Source organism: Kryptolebias marmoratus, linkage group LG4 (assembly GCF_001649575.2).
Source record: "Kryptolebias marmoratus isolate JLee-2015 linkage group LG4, ASM164957v2, whole genome shotgun sequence".
Lineage (NCBI taxonomy): Eukaryota > Metazoa > Chordata > Actinopteri > Cyprinodontiformes > Rivulidae > Kryptolebias > Kryptolebias marmoratus.
Window position 1 is genome coordinate 17,596,134 of NC_051433.1, and position 18,726 is coordinate 17,614,859.

The 18,726-nt window shown below is 36.0% G+C and overlaps 1 protein-coding gene across 2 annotated transcripts in view; it reads right to left on the reverse strand.

The window, feature by feature from the left end:
* The window catches only part of cpne5b (copine Vb), a 132,075-nt gene that overhangs the window by 92,286 nt on the left and 21,063 nt on the right, over window positions 1–18,726 (reverse strand). For both annotated transcript variants that reach the window (XM_025010189.2, XM_025010188.2), the window contains exons 3-4: window positions 6,887–6,927; window positions 6,536–6,582 (exon numbers count right to left, since the gene is read on the reverse strand). In XM_025010189.2, the coding sequence (XP_024865957.2) occupies window positions 6,536–6,582; window positions 6,887–6,927 (88 nt within the window). The remainder of the gene's footprint in view (window positions 1–6,535; window positions 6,583–6,886; window positions 6,928–18,726) is intronic.

An 18,726-nucleotide genomic window follows, 5' to 3' on the forward strand; every position in this document is an offset into this window, starting at 1 on the left:
TGTAATCATCAAAATTAAATGAAATAAACATTTGAAATATATGAGTTTGTATGTAATGTATGAATATAATATACAAGTTTTACTTTTTAAATGGAATTACTGAAATCAATCTACTTTTTCATGATATTCTAATTTTATGACCAGCACCTGTATTATTGTACCCATAGCAAGCTGAACTCTTCAGGCTAGATCTTTAGTGTCTCATACTGAAATATGAACTCATCTTCAAAAACACAGCCACTCTGTGGGTGTGAGTTAACTTTTATGAGGGCCCAGTGAAGGAGAGCAGAACCAAGATGTGAGAATAATCCTCCAATGTCTTTGTGCTTCTTCTGTCCCAAACCTGACCAAGATTTCATTAACTCCTTCCCTGGAGCACACACACAAACCGCTGCTGGGATTTTGTGCCATTTGATTCTCTTGTAGCTCTTTGACCAACATGGGATTTTATTATTGTCGCAGCATGTTCAGTAGACAGCAACATAGTGTTGATATAATGAGCCAGGTGGTTTCTCATGCGTTCGCAGACAGAGGTAAATCATGCAAGTGTGAATTAGTCTGAGACAACTAAGCTGCCAACCACCCCCACCCGCTTTGGACTTCAGTGAAAAGCACCAGAGAGTGTTTAACAATTCCCCAACAGCAAAAAAGATAAAAACACAGAAACTCAAAGAGCATTGAGCAACTCCCCAGGAATCAGTGTTAGTGGTGTTTCAGCTGGTGCCAGAGGAACACACACACACAACAGATGAAACAATTTCTACTAGTAAAAAAAAAAACAAAAAAAAAAAAACTTGAGTTTGTCAAGGCTTTAATGTAGAACTTTCATTGTTATTTCTGGATATATGTGGGGGGGAAAAAAACAATAAAATTTTGAAAAAATAAAAGCACAGAAACAGACCAGTGTAGGAGTCTGTTTTATTCAAAATAATATGCATATTAAAAAATAATCATGCACTATACTGGACACATTGCACACATACAAAGATGCAATGCTTTTGCACTAACAACTAAAAACAGCTAAAAAGTTTCCACACTTTCTTGTGAAGTGTACTTATGTATACAGCTGAAACAGTTAATTTTTATACTGTTCAAAATCATCCTCAATCTTTGCTAGAAAGCCCTCAAGTTTTACCAAACAATAGTGAAAAGCTTTTACATAAATTATGAAAAGGCTTTGAGAGGATTTGGTCGAAAAAAGCAAAATATATGAAGCTTAAGCTTTTTTTCCTCTGTGTAATTTTGTCCATTTTCATGGCACCATTCCTGCTTATGTACAACATAGTGTACATGTACTGAGTTATCTGTGAAACCAGCTGCTCCTAAACCTTCAGTGTGCCTGTTTTATGATCTCTGTGGTCAAAGCATTAAGATGGTCCCTTCACATCTGGAAAATATTGTTTTATTATCTTTTTGTTAACTACTAGAGTAGAATAAAACCCATTGGACTATTAAAATTAGTAGCCTGTTTCTGGGATTACACTTGTTTTGTGTTCCAATGTCTAAACATTTTTTAAAAAGTGGATTCATTCATCTGCTTCTCCCTCTCATCCTCCTCATCCGTGGCCTCTTTTCATCCTGATTATCCCACTTTTACTCCTTCTCATCCTTCTGATCATCCTCAATCCTTTATCTTCTCATTCATACCTCTTCTTTATCTGATTCATCTCTCTCATCTCCTATCTTTACCTCTTTTTCTCTCACTCAACCTCTTCAGCTCACACTCCTACTCCTTCTCGTTCTACTCACCTTCCTCATCTGGTCCTCCTCTCATCCAAACCACCCACATCATTCCATCGTTCCTCTTTACTTATACCCCCACTTATCCTCTTCATCCTTACTTCTTTTTCATTCCAGTTAGCTTTCTCATCCCTCATCCTGTCCTCTTTGTATTTAATTCGTACTCATCATCCGTCATTCCTAAATCTTTCCATCGCCAGTCATCCTCTCCATCCCTCATTGCAACCTCTTCTCATCTAACTAAACCAGTAAACTCACATTACTGCAGAGTGGCTCTTGCAAATGAGATTAAAAGCAGTACGTCATGATATAATGTCCTTTTGATTACAATCATATTATTTTATTTCAAACTAAGTTACAAGAAATTCTGTTGCATGCTTTAATAAAGAGCATTACTATCTGATTTACAGTATGTTGTAAAAACCTGATTAATGGTAACTTTGAGTCCTAATTAGTTTAATAAATGGTTTCTTTTACAGTACAACACAGAATGTACAAATTTTTAAGTGAACTATATTGTTGTCATGCAACCATTTTGTTCTTCACTGTGTATAAAAAGAACAATGACATATATGAAAGAAGTGACCACTGAGTGATTCTCACACAATAAAACTTTCTCTGTCCTTGTTTCAGCTGAAAAAGCTGGGTGGCTCAGTTCTGCTGCAAACCTCTCACCCACACAAGTTTCTTTTCTCATCCCCAAAGCTTTTTTTTTTTCCTCTCACCCCCATAGCTCAGTGCTGTTCGACCAGGAAATTAACATTAGGTGGGCAGGTTGACAAAAGTTAGGAAATGTTAATGAACTGGTTCTGCATTTCAAACAGAGTAGAAACTTTCTGCTAATGTAAAGTTTGTTTGTAGTCAGTGCTTCAGGAGAGTTCATTCAATTATACATAAGCTTTTTTTTCCAGTTAATGATCACAGATAAGCAAAAACATTTTTCTTAAATAATCATAGGTGTAGCATTCTTTGAAGAAATGCATTTCATGCCAGAGTTTTAGACTAAGATCATCCTTTATTGAGAAATGACAGTTGTAGCTGTTTTGTTCAGACCTTTAAAATACTGACATGCATTATCCCATGCAATATTGCAAGATGTCACACTCAGAATATGAAAGAGCTCAAGTTTTAAATAAAGATCTTATGCAATGAGTAGCACTTGGAGTATTGTGTTGTGAATAACTCTCAACTACAACCACACCGAATATTAGTACAATACATGTAAAATGACTGAATTATTGTCATTTTTGTGTTTTCTAAGATCATAATAATAATAAGGATAAGAATAAGAATAAGAATAAGAATAATAAGGATATATTTGTTGTGTTTGGGAGTCAGCTATCTTCAGATTTAGACCATTAGAAAGAGTCAGTGAAAGGAAGAACAAGAAGTTTGACAAGATATTTAGGCCACATTTCACAGTCATGCAGGTTTTGTTCTGACACACTGCTGAGTCATTTTTTAAAGACTACTGTGTTCATTACTGTTGACATAAAAAACTAAAAAGGATAGCTCCTCAAGCATTTGTATACATAAATGTGATGGATTCTAACACTGATGTTCAGCTACACGTTGGGCTTACAGGAAAAGTGGATATTCAGTAGTTAAAAATACTGAAAGCAGAAGAGGATCTAAGTGTGAATGACTTAATGAGCCTCTCTACCCCTTTTCATTGCTAAAGAAATATCTCTCAAGTATCTCTCAAACCCAAATTTGAAAACATCAACCTTCTAACATTAAAAAAATAAAAAATATGAAAAAGTTTTTAACCTATCCTGATTGTAATTACACTAAGAAAGTCCAGAATACCTGTAGTTAGGCTTCTGGCAATTTCAGCAAATAAGTGGTTAATACAAAAATATTGACCAACATCTTTACTTGGGCCAAATAAAAGTTAATTTGTTTGTCACAATATATACTTAACTGTCATAAGCTATTGATTGAATATATGTATATCCATCCACTCATCCATCTAGTTTTGTACTCAGGGGTCCTATCTCCAGCGGTCATTGTGTGAGAGGCGAGGCTCACCCACAGGTGCAAGTCCATCACAGGACCATATAACTATAGTCATGTTATATTATTTTGTTGGGAACTAGAACTAACTTTTAAAATTTTTGTTGATGGTTTTTTTTATTCCATCCCTAGATTTACCATTTCTCTCTTTAGTCTTTTTTACGACAAAACTGAAAACAAAAAAATGACTCCTGAAGCTTGATTGAGAATACAGTATGTCTTTGACACTCCATTTCATATTCTTCTGATTTTTGATGCACTGAAATTGCCCTGAAATTATATAACATTATTCACACATCACCAAATTTACCAAACCTTTCAGAAAAATTGACTCATGCACTTAGCCAAACTGTGCAATTGCATGAAAGTATTTTAAAGGAATTCTTGAGTGAGGTTTTTTCACTGTCAAGAAGAATGGTGATGTAAAAAGATGACAAGAGAGCATTTTATTTTATGTAAGTCAAAATGACAGCTATGTCCTTTATCGTGAATGAAGTGTGTGAAATCATCATGGAGGAAATGAACTTGACCTGTATGCTGCAGGAGTCTCAGAGAATTTCATACAGTCACATATTTGGCTTTACATATTTAGTTGGAGGTGTTCAGCGTCACTCGGAAAATGCACCTTTGTACTCACCACTTCACAATATGATAACGGATGATAGAACATTCTCTTTGACAGACCATTTAAAAGTTTCTTGGTAATGAAAACAGTGTGAACTACACTTTAAATTAAGATAAAGGAAAATGTTCAGTATAGTAATTATGTTTGGAGGGCCTAATTGGATCAACAGCCAGTCCCACAAAACTAGAAAAGAGATGGTAGATTGGGGAATTAATGACAGGAGGACCTTATGTATGGACACATTACTTCAGCTGCATCAGAATCAAAGCCTACACCCACACAGCCATCTGTTGCTGGTGTAGATGAACATAAAAGCAGAAAATAGGGGCTTTCTGACTCTATAAATAGTCATATAGATAATTACATGTTCAAATAAAAACTATCATTCCTTAAAGCAAAGCATATCACCTTTTGCCTTGCATGCCAAAGTTACAGTATAAACAAAGGTCTTGTACAATCTGTAAGCACTTAAAGTGTTGGGGATGACTCTCAGCTACAGCCTTACCAAAGTTTACTTCAACAGATGTAAAACTGACTGAATTTTAGCCATTTTTGTGTTTGCTAAAGTCAACTAGCATGCAGCAGTTTCTTGTAAATTAGTTAATCTATTTTTTTCTTTTTGCAAAACTTTGCTATTAAACTAATTTAAATTTTGTGTAGAAATCAAAGCAAACTTAGTTTTTGTGTTCAAGACCAATAACCTAGTTCCTGCTTAAACACAAACTCTTAGAAGCAGCTCACATTTTCACTCTTTTTGGTGTCATTTTAACAAAACAAATGGGCCTTATTTTAAATTTGATTTGATGCAGAAGCCAGAATTTACAGCAAAACTTAGATAATTGACTTAAACTCCAGTTATCATGGTAATGATGTAGAAAAGCTATGTGGCTCAATTTTCTAATAGTTTCTTTGAAAACAATTCGGGGTAATAGTAAGAAGAGGAAAAAACATGTTTTGGAGAGCAATACTTTTTGCTAAATGGAGATCATTATCATCATCACCACAATTGTCATTATCACAACACTGCCATTGCCAACTGACCATAAAAACACAAAAATGGCTATAATTCAGCCAATTTCGCACATATCAAGCTAGAATTTGGTCTATAGCTGAGGATTATACCCGACACATACTCTAAGTACAACACATTGTGTAAAATCTTAGTTTACAACTTAGCTCTGACTGTTTGACTGTTAGCTGAATGTCTCATCAACCACTGGATGGATTTGTTTGAAACATTAAATCAATCACTGGGTGTACATCTACAACTGATTATCTTTTGGAGTTAATATAATTTAAGATGGCCACCACAACTAATTAAAATTAACCAACACAAAAATGGCTACAACTCAGACTATTTCACAGATTGTAAACTAATTTTTGATGTAGTCATAGCTGAGAATCTTTTCCAGCACATACTCAGAGCATGACATCTAGCGATATTGAACAAAACCAAAAATGATGTTTTCCAGATTTGATCAAAACAGCTATAACTTCATCATTTCTCAGCATAAGATAATCTCAGTCTAAAAGTCTACAGTACATTCTTTCAAGGAATGTGAGGCCTTTCATTTTTTCTCATTTTAAATAGTTGTGAAAACAGAAGTTTCATATTTCTGCTTCAGTATTTTGTTTATTTGTGCCACTTTCAAAATTGAGTTTGTATTTTTTCTTCTTCTGGTTAATCTGAATACATTTTGCCACTCATACGCATAACTGGGTTTTACTGCTGAGACAAACACACATAATGGTCAACTAGCATAAAATGGGAAATGCTGGTGATGTTTATTATAGCATATAAACCAAGCAAGGTGGAGTGTGATTTGGATACAAGTTGGAATAATCCCTCCCCAGTGAGCTCTTCAGTTCCCAACGATGTTGACAAGTTGATCGTCCAGCTGTGAGTGTTTTTCTTTTCTTTTTCCTTTTTGCTTGAGGTATCCAATTATAGGATTTTCTTGACATTGTTTGAAAACGAACGCTTGAGAATCTTTAATGAATCGGTATAACAAACTACTGTAAACTCACAATGGACCAGCCAAAGAAATTACATGTCTTAACAAAAGAACAAGAGCCTAATTGGACTTAACTTCTTTCTTCTTCCTTTTATTGGTTTGAGTACATGTTTATGTGTGTGTGTGTTTGTGTGCTCACCTCTCTCCACTGTTTGGTTTCGACACCCTGTGTGTAGAGTACGCACACTGTGGAAAAAGCACCAGATAATGAAACAAAAAGGTGAATTTGTGTGGAAAGATATAAAAAACAAACAAAGAGAACAGCAAAAAATCCAGGCAATTTAAACATCAACTGGGAATCACTGTGAGAGTGGGAAATCAGTCTTTTAAATCTTCAAGGAAAATAAAGTTTTAACCAAAACACGGAACATCATCATCACTCACATAGAACAACACAAGAACCTGATAACAACAATATTTTATAAAAACGATGCCAGTACCAAAGATTACAGAAGGTGACTGACAAACATAAAGTCTAAAAAATACTCACTTGGATCGGACTTTGAGAATGTGTCTTTGTCCAGAAGGTTCCTGGAAGAAAGAAGACAAAAGTAGAAATAATTATTACTCATGTTTGCAATTTTTCTGCTGGATCTTGAGTCATCCAAAACCACTTTTCAAAAGCAATTATATATTTTTCTCTATTTTCTGCAGTTCTGCAGACACTCTATTTCTAGTCATTACTTAATCTGTTTCCTTTGCATCAGCTGCATGTCTATGTGACATTTGGGTAAACGTTAGGCTGCACTAGGTGGTGTTTTAGAAAAGAAATCATTGTAAAGTGATTCAAATATACTTTATTAGTAACATTTTTATATTTTGTTCAAACTCATACATTTTGAATTCATCTGTTAATTGGATCTCTGCTGTTGTTAAAACAGGGACAGAATCTGTCTAAAATTAAAGACCTAGCATTCCTCAAAGTAATGCACATTGCCCGACATGCAAGAGTTTTAAATCAAAATCATTGTATGTTAGAAAAAGATGGAGTTATAGCTGTTTGGGTGAAACCTTGAAAATAATGTGTTATATCTCCCTCAATATTGTGCAGGTTTATGCTCAGATTATGTATTTAACCTGAGTTTTTGCTACGACCACATCCGATTTTAGTTCAACATCTGTAAAATTGACTGAGTCGTAGTTATTTTGCATTTAATTATGTTTATTAGCTGTAGCAGCCATCTTTAATTGGGTTGATTCCAAAACCTAATCAGTTGTAAATGCACATCCAGTGATTACTTTCTGAGACTTTCATTATTATTATTATTAAAATTCCCATTAATTTGTTTCTCTTTTCTGCAGCTGAGAGCTTCCATTGAGTATGAGGACTTCTCCTTCCAGTGTGCTGTGGTTGCTGCCTTTGCCTGCGATTGGGTTTTCCACTGTATGCGTGTCTAGGTGTGAAGCGAGGGTGTTTTAATGCTTAAGCCCATTATGTCCGCTTGTCTTTAGAATTTACCTCCACACTGGTAAGCTGCAGCTGCCCATGAGTCTTCATTTTGATTTAGAACATCGTAACTGCGCAGTTTTAACTTCGTAATATTTTAAATTAGCAATTTTATTCATAAAATCTGTGTAGAAAAATCTATATTTCTTCAAGTAAGCTTGATACTAACTTCCTCCACCACATGTGTCCTTGGTCAAGACATTGAATGTGACTTGTAGTATAAAAGCATTTTTAGTGGTCATTAAGACTAGACAAGTACTGCATAAATGCAGTCCATTGTAAAAAGTCCATTAGTGTCAAAGAAAATAAAAATATATTTTATTACATTCATTTTTTTCTGTTTATGTTTTGTAATAAACTCAAGATATTTTTATTGTTAAAGAGACTTAATCTACAACACTGACACAAACACTGACATCATTAAAGTCAGTGCTGCAGAAATAAGAATAGAATAAACAAAATGCTAATGAAGCTTCATGTTCTGGGCAGCGAGAGCCCTCTTAGCACTGCCGATCTTTTTTAGCTGACCAAAGTGTCATTGGCAAACATGTTTACATGCTGTTTAAAGTGCTTGTAGCTGGAGCAGCTCATTAGCTACAGACTCTGTCGTCCTTTGAGTCCGGTCTCACCTTTATCCCACAAGAAGTCACCACCCTGCAGACTCCATGTGCTACAATAATTAAATAAGATTAAGGTGTAATTTGCTTCCTAGCAGGTAGCTGGTGGGATGTGCGGTGCGTTCAGGGCCATTACCTGATGATTCATCAAGAAAACATTTGGGCTTTCTTTTTTTTTCCTTTTGTTTTCTTCATTGCAAAATTCAGGTAACATCTTAAAACAACACTGTCTAAACATGTTTTAGAGATATTTTCGAACTAAAAGCTGTTTATTACATATCTAAATGGAGATGATAGACTAAGTTCTGTGTGTTCATTGGATAAAACATAAAGATGTAAAACCCCAGCTAATATGCATGTTTTGTTTTGTTTTTTTCTTCTGTGACCAGGTGTGAAAACCATAATGTGCCTGCACAAACATGCTCATACCTTCACAGACTACACATTGTTCTCACCAGCTTGAGCATCGGATCAGACAGTTGTTGGGTTTGAGGTTCTGTACAATAGTAGCTTGATTGCTGCCAAGTTCATCTGTTTACTCATCTCATTTTCTAATCTCCTTCTCCATCTCCCTTCAACTCATTCTTTACAACAACAACCAACATTAAACCTCACATTTTGAAACAATGTCCTGGGGAAAAACGAGAAGCACTTGTTGAACAGTTCTTTTTTTTCTGCAACTGATATCAATAACATTATGATTTGGGTATTTGACTATCATAACATACTAATGTGTTGACTTTGAGTGCAGGTGGTTTTAAATGTCTCAAATGAGAATTGATCTGATTTCACTTAAAAACAAAATCATGTAAACTAGGCCTAGTGTTTTTCATTAAAACATCACTCCCCATGAACATGTTCATGCTTTGCAAGGAGACCAATGAGCAGATGCAGCGTCAAACTGGAGTAAAGAGCTGAAAAAATGTCAAATGGGGAGATTCATTTATAAAAGTCAACCTTTTGCATACATACAAGGCCATTTTGTCTCAGTGATTAACACGCCTGTCTTCAATCAGTCAAGTGGGGAGGCCCCCATAAGAGAAGGTGGAAAATTTTGTGACATACAAAGCTGTTTTGTTTGGTTAGTTGTTTTTTTTTTTTGTACTTGCTGAAGCATTGATTAACGGATTGGAACTTTCACTTTATTACTGATTTTCCAGTCAGAGCATTCATCGTTAAATTGAAGACAACTGATGGTAAAACATTCAGTGCCATTTGTTGTGTTTTAACTGTCTTGCATATGTATCGGCCAAAAGATGTGAAAGAAACACACTCAGGATTTAACTCCTGGGGTTGAGACGCCTGTCTTGGTATTGTTTCTTCAGGACAGAAGACAATGCATAATTTGTTTGCATTCTAACCATAGTTTTCTTTTTTGTGTCTTAAACCAAGATTAAAGCATGAGGCAATTAGCATTTGTGCAATGATAGGAACATTTCCTTTTCTTTTGTTATGCAAAATGGAAAAAAGAACAAAAAGTAAAAAAAGAAAAATGCTCTGGCTGTGGATTTTGTGCCTATACTGGAACTGGTTCAAACCTCATCTAGTGTTAATGAACTTTTCAATCATTTTTCTTTCCCTCCCTAATTTAATTTCTCACTATGTTTCCAGTATCTGTACCTCCACTGGGCTCACCTGACCTTTTCATAATGACTTTCAGGGATTCCTGTGTACCCAACACTATTACTCTTCTTGTTTTGTTTTGTTCACAGGGTCACTACAGTGACACGAGAGCCTTCACTCGAGGTGCTGAAGCTTGTGAGCTCGTCTGATTCCCGTTTCTGTTTCTTTTCTTGTTTCATTTTCTTGTGTCGCCATAACCCTCTAGCTTGGCTCTTTCATCAGCCTCAGTCTGTTTTGATCCTTCCTCGGTTTCATTATTTCCTCGCTCCTCCTTTACAGCCACCCAGATCAAGCTCTGAAAGCAGTTACCAATAAAAAAAGAGACACAAGACGAGCTGAAATCTTGTGTTTTTATCTTTTGTTTAAAGTTCAAAAGGTCTGTTGCAGCTGTGACGCTGTGTGACTGATAAAGAGTCTGACTGAAGCAGAGCAGCAGGGGGCAAAACCGAAGTCTCAGGCAGAAGTTTTAATCACGTTTAATGTAAACTTAAATGAGAAAAGGCATATGCAACTGGAAGCATAATGGTACCGCAGTAATGTTAAAAAAAATCATTTAAAAAAGCAAACATGTTGACTTCACGCCAATGGAACAAAAGGTGTTTAAGAAGCATATTTTCTGTCAGCTTTAGTTGCTTGCAAAAGGGAGTTGTCTCTGGAATGCAATGTTTCTAAAAGAAAATGAAGTTTGTTTTGTAAAAACCTAATTTATTCAGCCCTTATCCAAATACTAATTTGATTGCATTTGGACCCTTTCCACACACAGACCCCAACAGCCCTCATTAGCACACAATGTGTATGGCAGTCATTCATGCTTTTTTTTCTTGCTGTCTGAAAGCACCTGGTTCCTCTAATCATTTGTTTTGGCCAAGAAATGTCTAAATTGTTGCATTTTTCAGTCTCAAACAAAAAGAACAATAAATCAAAATGAAAGCTGAAGTCCGGCTCTTGTAAGAAATCAAAAAAATATAATTTAGCAATAAATGACCGTTATGTCTCTTTTCTATGTTCCCAAAATACTACCTCAGAAAATACTAAGCCACATTGCCACAGAAAGTACAAGTGTATCCTCATATCAGATATAAACAAGCAATCTGGCCAAACCCCGAAACCTAATCCTGGCTCTGGCTGTTTTTCTGTCCTTGAATCATATTTCTTCAGGGTTTTGCTCCATTTGTTGCTAGCAGGTCCTACAGAGACTTCACTAGAGCTGCTTGAATAGCAACTAGCACATTGGTCAACCATTGCCCACTCCTGTTTTCAAAAGGGTTCTTGAAATATTATTCACTTCAAGTTTGTTTAAGTTATTTTCCATTTGGAGCCACAATTGTAATTTGCTTTAACCAGTCATTTTTTAGTCTCTCTCTGCTTTTTAGATTTACATCATAGTTCATCTGATGATGGCTATTTATTTAGCAAAATTTGACACCAGAATTTCTTCTGAGCACCCCTACACCACCAGTGTGCTTGTACCACAGTTAGAGAACCATGCCTCTAAAGCATTTAAGCATCTTAGACCTAAAGGGATAGTTCATTTCTTTTGAACTGAAGTTCTGTGGAAAGGCTGTGAATAATAAATATCTTACCTGCTATACACAGCTGCTGGAACAAAGCCATTTCAGAGAATACAGTTTTTTTTGTTAGTTTTTTTTAATACAGTTTAATTTTGACTGGACTGATCTGCAAACACTTAGTTCCATTCTGTGTAAATAACATAATGCAAAAATCACAGCGATGTAAAGGTCCAGAAAATGTCATTCTCATGAGATATTGAGATTGGAGTTGTTTTAAGACAGCAATCCACTTTGGTCTTTGCTTCACTTGAACAAGCTGTTAGCTCGTCTGTCAGATCAAAATTAAACTGTTTCTCCAAACTGAGGTTGTTCAAAGAGCTATCTACAACAAGTAAGATAAAAAAAAAATCATAACCTTTCCACAGAAAGTTCAGAACCATAGCTTTATAATACCACATATACTCAAAGACAAGGTGTCAGAAGATAATACCTAAAGTTTTATGAAGACGGGGGGTTTAAAAGGCTGGTATTTTTCACCAGAAAGACTGGGGGAAAATAAATCTAAAAAAGAAGCAGACATAGCTGTATTTGTAAATGCAGTTTGTGACAAAAACAACTTAAATATATATAGACTCAGCTCTGGTTGACAGAATGTTCTCGTCTTTCTTGGCGGTGTAAGACAGCTGATGTGTATTAATACTCCTGCACCTCCCTGGAGTTTACTTCATGTTTACTGTCTGTACCCAGCTTGATGTTTACTGTCAGTTTGTGGCTTGAAGTGGAGTGGAGAACCTATTAGTGGTTGATAACATTCACATGATTTAACTTCAGTATGAGGATGGCACTGGACCTAATATTTGATTATGTAAATCACATTTGATAATTGTCTGAAGCCAAGATTAAAAAAAACCCTTCAGACTAAACTAAATGATGAAAAACCTTCTTCAGTTCAGTTGAATATGTGAAACCATCTATAACATTAAAATATCTTAAATAAGAACATGAAATAAATGCATATTCAATCAATATTGGTGATCAGATATATTATTTGGAAACATGTCTTAAATTTCTGATAAGGGAATCGTTTCATGGCTGCTTTTATTTCAGGGCAGGACACAATGGCAACTTAAGAGGTTTGGTCTTGGTGGGTAAATAACTACTAAAACACACGCCTCAGACTCATGATTATCTTATACTACAGTGACCACAAACCCACAAGAAAGATGCTGTTTTACCCAACATGACTGGACTAGACAAGTGCTCATTAATTGATTAATTTGCTCAAAGTTAATTGTGTGGTTTTTCTCTATCTATTACCCAAAGGTTATTTTTGGGGGAGGTTTGTGCATGTGTGAGTATATGGCATATAATTTTTTGAAAAATCCAACTGGTCGCTAAGAAACACTAAATGACTGTAACTTTATGCCGTTTAATTATAGCAGCAATTAGCACTAAGCATCAATTTTTTTCTTCAGTAGTGGGTAGTAAATTGTACCTGGAAGATTTTGATTTTTCCTCCTTAATGAGATCAATTCAGAGCTTACCAAAAAAAAACAAAGTTGCAACACTTCCAACTTAATTACAAAAATATACTTCTATAGTGTGCAAGTATCTAATCTTTTGTTTCTTCATTTCATATGTATGCATTTGCTCAAAAAATAGACCATGTTTAAATTTGTTTTAGTCTGTCATCACAGATTTAAAAATAGTGATTATATGAAGCCTGAAACTCTGTTTATAGGGTTATCACATGCAAAAGGTAGATGAATGTGAGAAAGATATGTTCTGATGAATCTCACACCCACCTGTGCATGTCTGTGCTGGAGGGCAAAATTAAAGCTTTGACTCTTGGATTTTTAGTCAGTTTTGTTTGTTTTGTTGGGGTTGTTTCAGGCTCTAAGACCTACTGTGTGCTCTATTTAATTAAGTTGCTTTCTTCAAAATCAAAACCTAAAATCTCTGCTTTGACACCTGCTCACACATTGTATTTAAGACTAAATTAAATTATGCTTTATGTTTGGTAACCCTACTAAGGTCATTTTTTTGAACTCATACTTTTTTCTAGGACATTTTAACTGCTTTTAGTGTGAAATTATTTACTTGTGATTCCAGAGATGGAAACTACAGCATTGCTAGATTTCCAGCCATGACAATGAAGCGCTGGTTGGTGTCTTAAATGAGGTTTTGTGTGTAAACTGCATATGTGTAGACACCCATTATCAGCCAGTTGTTAATAATCCTTCCATCTCTTCTCTCTTTCCCTGATCTAGTTTGTGTTTTGGACACTTGCTGGTACAAAATGAATCAGCCCATATGTCCTCCACTACTGCTTCCTCTTTATCTCCATCATTTCCACCTTCTGTTTGTCTGTTGGCTGTGGATTATTGCTCTAATGATCTTATCATTATCTCTCACACTAAGCAGCCTCAACCTGTTTTCATCTCTGTGCTGCTGCTCCTCATTTTCTTTCTTTTTTTCCCATTTTGTTGTTTTCGTTTTTAATAAGCAAGCATTATTTATTTAAATATAAAATACAGAATACTGATTAAATCGATTAAAACTAAATATGACACTCCCCCGTCAGAAGTTAATTACTTAGACATTATAGAGTAAATAATTGGGGCATGTGATATATGTACACATACAGTTAGCCCACATGTATATAATGTGCATACAGAAATTGCCGTGAACATGGTCTAAAAATACAAAAAGAATGTCTCAGGGCTGAAAAATCTCAGTTTGTAAATTTGTTGTTTTCTCTTCAATTAAGAAGAATATTCTTGTACACTTTCATCTGATTTCCACATTCTACTCTGTAGTTAGCTCTACGTTTTGTTTTGTTTTTTATTTAACCTAATTTAATAGTTTTTAAAGCTTGTTTCTCTGTTTGCTTCTGTTCTGTCACACTAATGTTTGATGACCCAAAGTGGGCTCCTGACTCCAGCTCTGGGAACCACTGGAGCAGAGCTTCAGCCAATGTTCTGAATAAAGACCAACACTAAATTATGATCAGAACCAATAAATGATCAAATTTCAGCTTTTAAAATGACTCTTTTCTTCACCCACTACTAAGAAATGTGGGCAATCATGTACCTATCTGTATCTGCGCATCTTTGTTCATGTCTGTTAGCAAAACATATCATGAACCCCAAGATGGATTTTAATGAAACTCAGAAAGCAATCATTCAATACAGATCTACATCGGATTAAATGTTGTAGTTAGTCAAATAAAAAAGCTAATTGACTTTAGTCAACACAGAAATGTCTATAACTCAGTCAGTTTTATAGATGTTAAGCTAAAATTTGGCGAGATAGTAGCTGAGTGTAATTGCCAACTCAGAGTGCTAACAGATAATATGATTTTTTTTTTCTTCATCTTTCTTTTGCGCCGTTGCATTTTGTCGCCAGTTAGTAATGTTGTACTGACTTTAACTTAGTATCTGATGACATTTCTTTTATATAATTAGCTCTGTTGAAATGTGCATTGTATTTAAATTGTTGTGTTTGTCCCTTGAAGATACCACTTTTCATTTCACTATTTTCTACAGCAAGACTTAAAAGGAAGAAAATTTGTGTTTTTTGGTTTGCTGAAAGAGACACATCAAGATCATTATAAAACATTTTCACTTCTGAACTGCAGTGCACCAGATTCAGCCTCATAACCCCTGACTCAAACTGCTGTGGTTCAGCCGTACCAAAGTGAAGAGCCAAAGTCTGAGATTCTCTGCTCCCGTCCTTGGTTCAGCCTACATTGTGAGTATCAGTTACCCGCTGTGCTAATGAACAGCATGACTACATTTTGAATGTGTCACTGAGAAAAAGTCTAAATTTGCTGAGTCCAACAGAGCATGCACACATGGGGCGGAATAGGAAAGGAGAGACAGGTGAAGAGAAGATGTAATGACGCTAACACTACTACAGTCTGTGGCATTATTTCCTGCCCCATCAAGTCACAATCCTTCACTCACACTCTGGTGGTTTGTGGTCAGGAATGAGCAAACTGGTTTAAGAATCAGCTCCTCCACGTTTGTGGCTATAATTCTGAAATGAAACAGCATGGATGGCCTGCTCTGCAATGGGAATTAGTTGTATTTTCTGGCGGAGAAGTAAAGATAGATTTAAGGATGTTATCAACGTGCATGGCAAATCCAAAATGCAGACTCATTTGGGATTAAAATAAAAACTAATTTATTAACAAAAAAGAAATAGAAAACCAACTGCTGACATGGCAGCAAAAAACAAAGTAAGAAAGAACTTTCAAACAGGTGGCGGGGTAGACAAAGAACAAAAAAACATGGAGCTTGAACGTGGAGTGAAAAAACACAGGAGAAGGAGAAGACATCAAACAGCAGACAGAATGAACCAGCATGTAATGAGTGACAAAGACCAGATTATATAGGCAGGGGATAATGAGGAAGTGGACACAGGTGACTGATTTGTAATCAGAAACAGGTGTAGATGGGCGTGGCAGGCTGAGTGGAGAGCTACTGAACAGAAGGCAGGTGGATGGTGACAGGGAAACACATGAGAACCAATAAAAAACACAACCAGAACAGACAGAACACAAGATTGACAACATAAGATAAAATACAGAAAAATAACTAAAATAAACTCAAATCATTACAAAGGAAGGGAAAAGGAGACAGGCAGATGGGTTAATCTGCAGATATGTACTTCCTTTACAAGGCTAGTATAATAAAGATAAGAGCTAAGACAAAACCATATAAGGTTTATTTCAGTAGTTTTCAAAGGTAAGTTTGAAACAAGTCATGAGTTGTGACAGAAAGAACAAAATTGTGAATCTAAATTGTAAGGAAATGTGATCCAAATTCCCATTATCCACCAGCAAGACATGCACTGTATATAATACATTATTTAAAAATGCTAAAACAGGAAGCAGCAACACTAAAATAAGACAATAAATTTGCATTACCAGTAACTTAAAACACCAGCAGGAGCTTAACTCGGGTAAATTCAAAAGTAGGTCTGCAGAAACAAAACCTCATCAAAGGATTCCTTTTATCACCATGTCAAGTGCAGCCCCCACAGCATATGCCTTCTCTGCACATCAGCCCCAAGACAACAATGGTGCTGCCCTAAATCTCAAACTGAACCTCATCCGAAATGTCTTCTGATGAGGTGCTCAACTACAATAATATAAAAACACCATCATCTTACTGCCACGGCTGATTGTGGCTCTCAAATGAGCCCAGTGGAACTCAAGCTGGTCCCTAATAACCCAAAAAAAAGTGAGGAACTGGAAGACTTGAGAAGAATAGCGTATCTCTGCAAGCAGACTCTGGTAATTACTGTAAAAAACAGTGCTCTCATTTCAAATGAGGTCTTTTTCTTCGTTCCCGCAAGCAAAGGGTCTCAGTAATTTTAGCTCACTGTATCTTGCAGAGCAACGGCAGAACATAAACACACAAAAGCACTAACATGTTGAAAAACCTTGCAGTTGTTGCCCAGCATTACAACAGAGGAGTGGAACTGCTGTAGTCTTAAGTGTGTCACAAAGTTTCAGGACACTTCTGCTATAATGTTAAATATTTAAAATGTGCTTCCAAATTTTCATTTGGAGTTACATAAGGGATCTCAAGCGAAGTTCCCGAAGCCCATTTTTCATTTGCAAGCGTGATTATATGAAGAGAAGAAAGAGACACAGACACAGAGGAGGCAAGGGTTTTGTACTGTGGCTCCATGAACATGGGAATTTGTGAAACCATGAGAGTGTAAGGGAAACTAAAATGTAAGCACTAAGAGGAGGAAATTTGTGTCGGAGAACGTGTGAAGGCAGGGTCCCTCGAGATGATGTCAGAAATAGACCAAGTTTTAACGGAGTTCCTCTCGCACAGGGAGAAGAAACAAGCTGCTGTTACACAAACCCACAAACACTGCTGACTTTATTTAGAGAGAAATCTAACACAAACCACAATAATTAGACAGCTCCTTTCCTCTAACCTGCGGGAGCTTCCTCATCTCTGCAGCTCTAACTGCTCTGAGTGCAGGCTGAGAGACGGATGATAAATATCTGGGGATCTGTGGCGCTCTTTGAAGACTGGAATATTGAGCTGCTGAGATTCTTGACTTGGAACAGAGCACAAGTCAGCATAAATAGGCTGCCAGAGGCTAATAAGGAAAACTTTGGCAGGTCATAGATGTTCTGCTCAACTCTTAAATGATAGCGTGGCAAAGCCTATTCAGACTTTTCTTGTTCATTATAACGGCAATTTAGTCTCGTACTGTGGCAAAAACATAAATACATTACAGCTGAACTACAGAAGAATCTGGATGGGAGCCTCAACACAGCAAATCTTTCTACAGCAAATATATATTTGACTACTGTGTTGCTCACATGATGTTTTCAGTACAATAATTTCCTGAAAATGTACATCCAAGAATAAATTTGATTATATGCCTATAAATCTACAGGTGAAAGGCTGATATAGAGGGTTGTGTTCGCAGTGAAAGGTCAGTTTGTGGGTGTTACACGAGTGAATCCTGAATACAGACATCCCAGATTCTGCTTAACACACAACAGAGCATAACCTAGAGGAAAATATTGTTTTTCTGCTCATATAGAAAACGAGGCAACACAAATGAGCATATTTATTGAGTGGATCCTTTGGCTGGAGCAAAGGAAAACACTTTTCATGAACAAAAAAATGCAAGTTTGGACCAAGTCGGGTATAGTGGTTTAACTGTTTTTCAAGTTAGCAAAGTTAAAACCATTAAAATCTTGTTTTTTATCACTTGACACCAAAAGGCAGAGGGTAATGACTTTGCTTGTGTGTGTGTTTGTTTGTCTCTGTGTTAGCAAAATATCTCATGAGCCACTGGATAAACTTGAATGAAACTTTCAGAAATAATCATCAGATGTACACCTACAGCTGATTATCTTTTGAATCCAGTCAAGATGGCTGCCACAAAAATAGCTTTAACTCAGTCTTTCAGATATTGAGTTAAAATTGGACGTGGTAGTAGCTGAGAGTCATTCACAACACATGCTCTGAGTGACAGCTTGTGATATCACATACAACTGTTATCCTAAAACAGCTACAGCTCCTTTACTTCTCAACATAAGATGATCTCATTTTAAAACTGACATGAAAATTTGCATATTTTCCTTCCA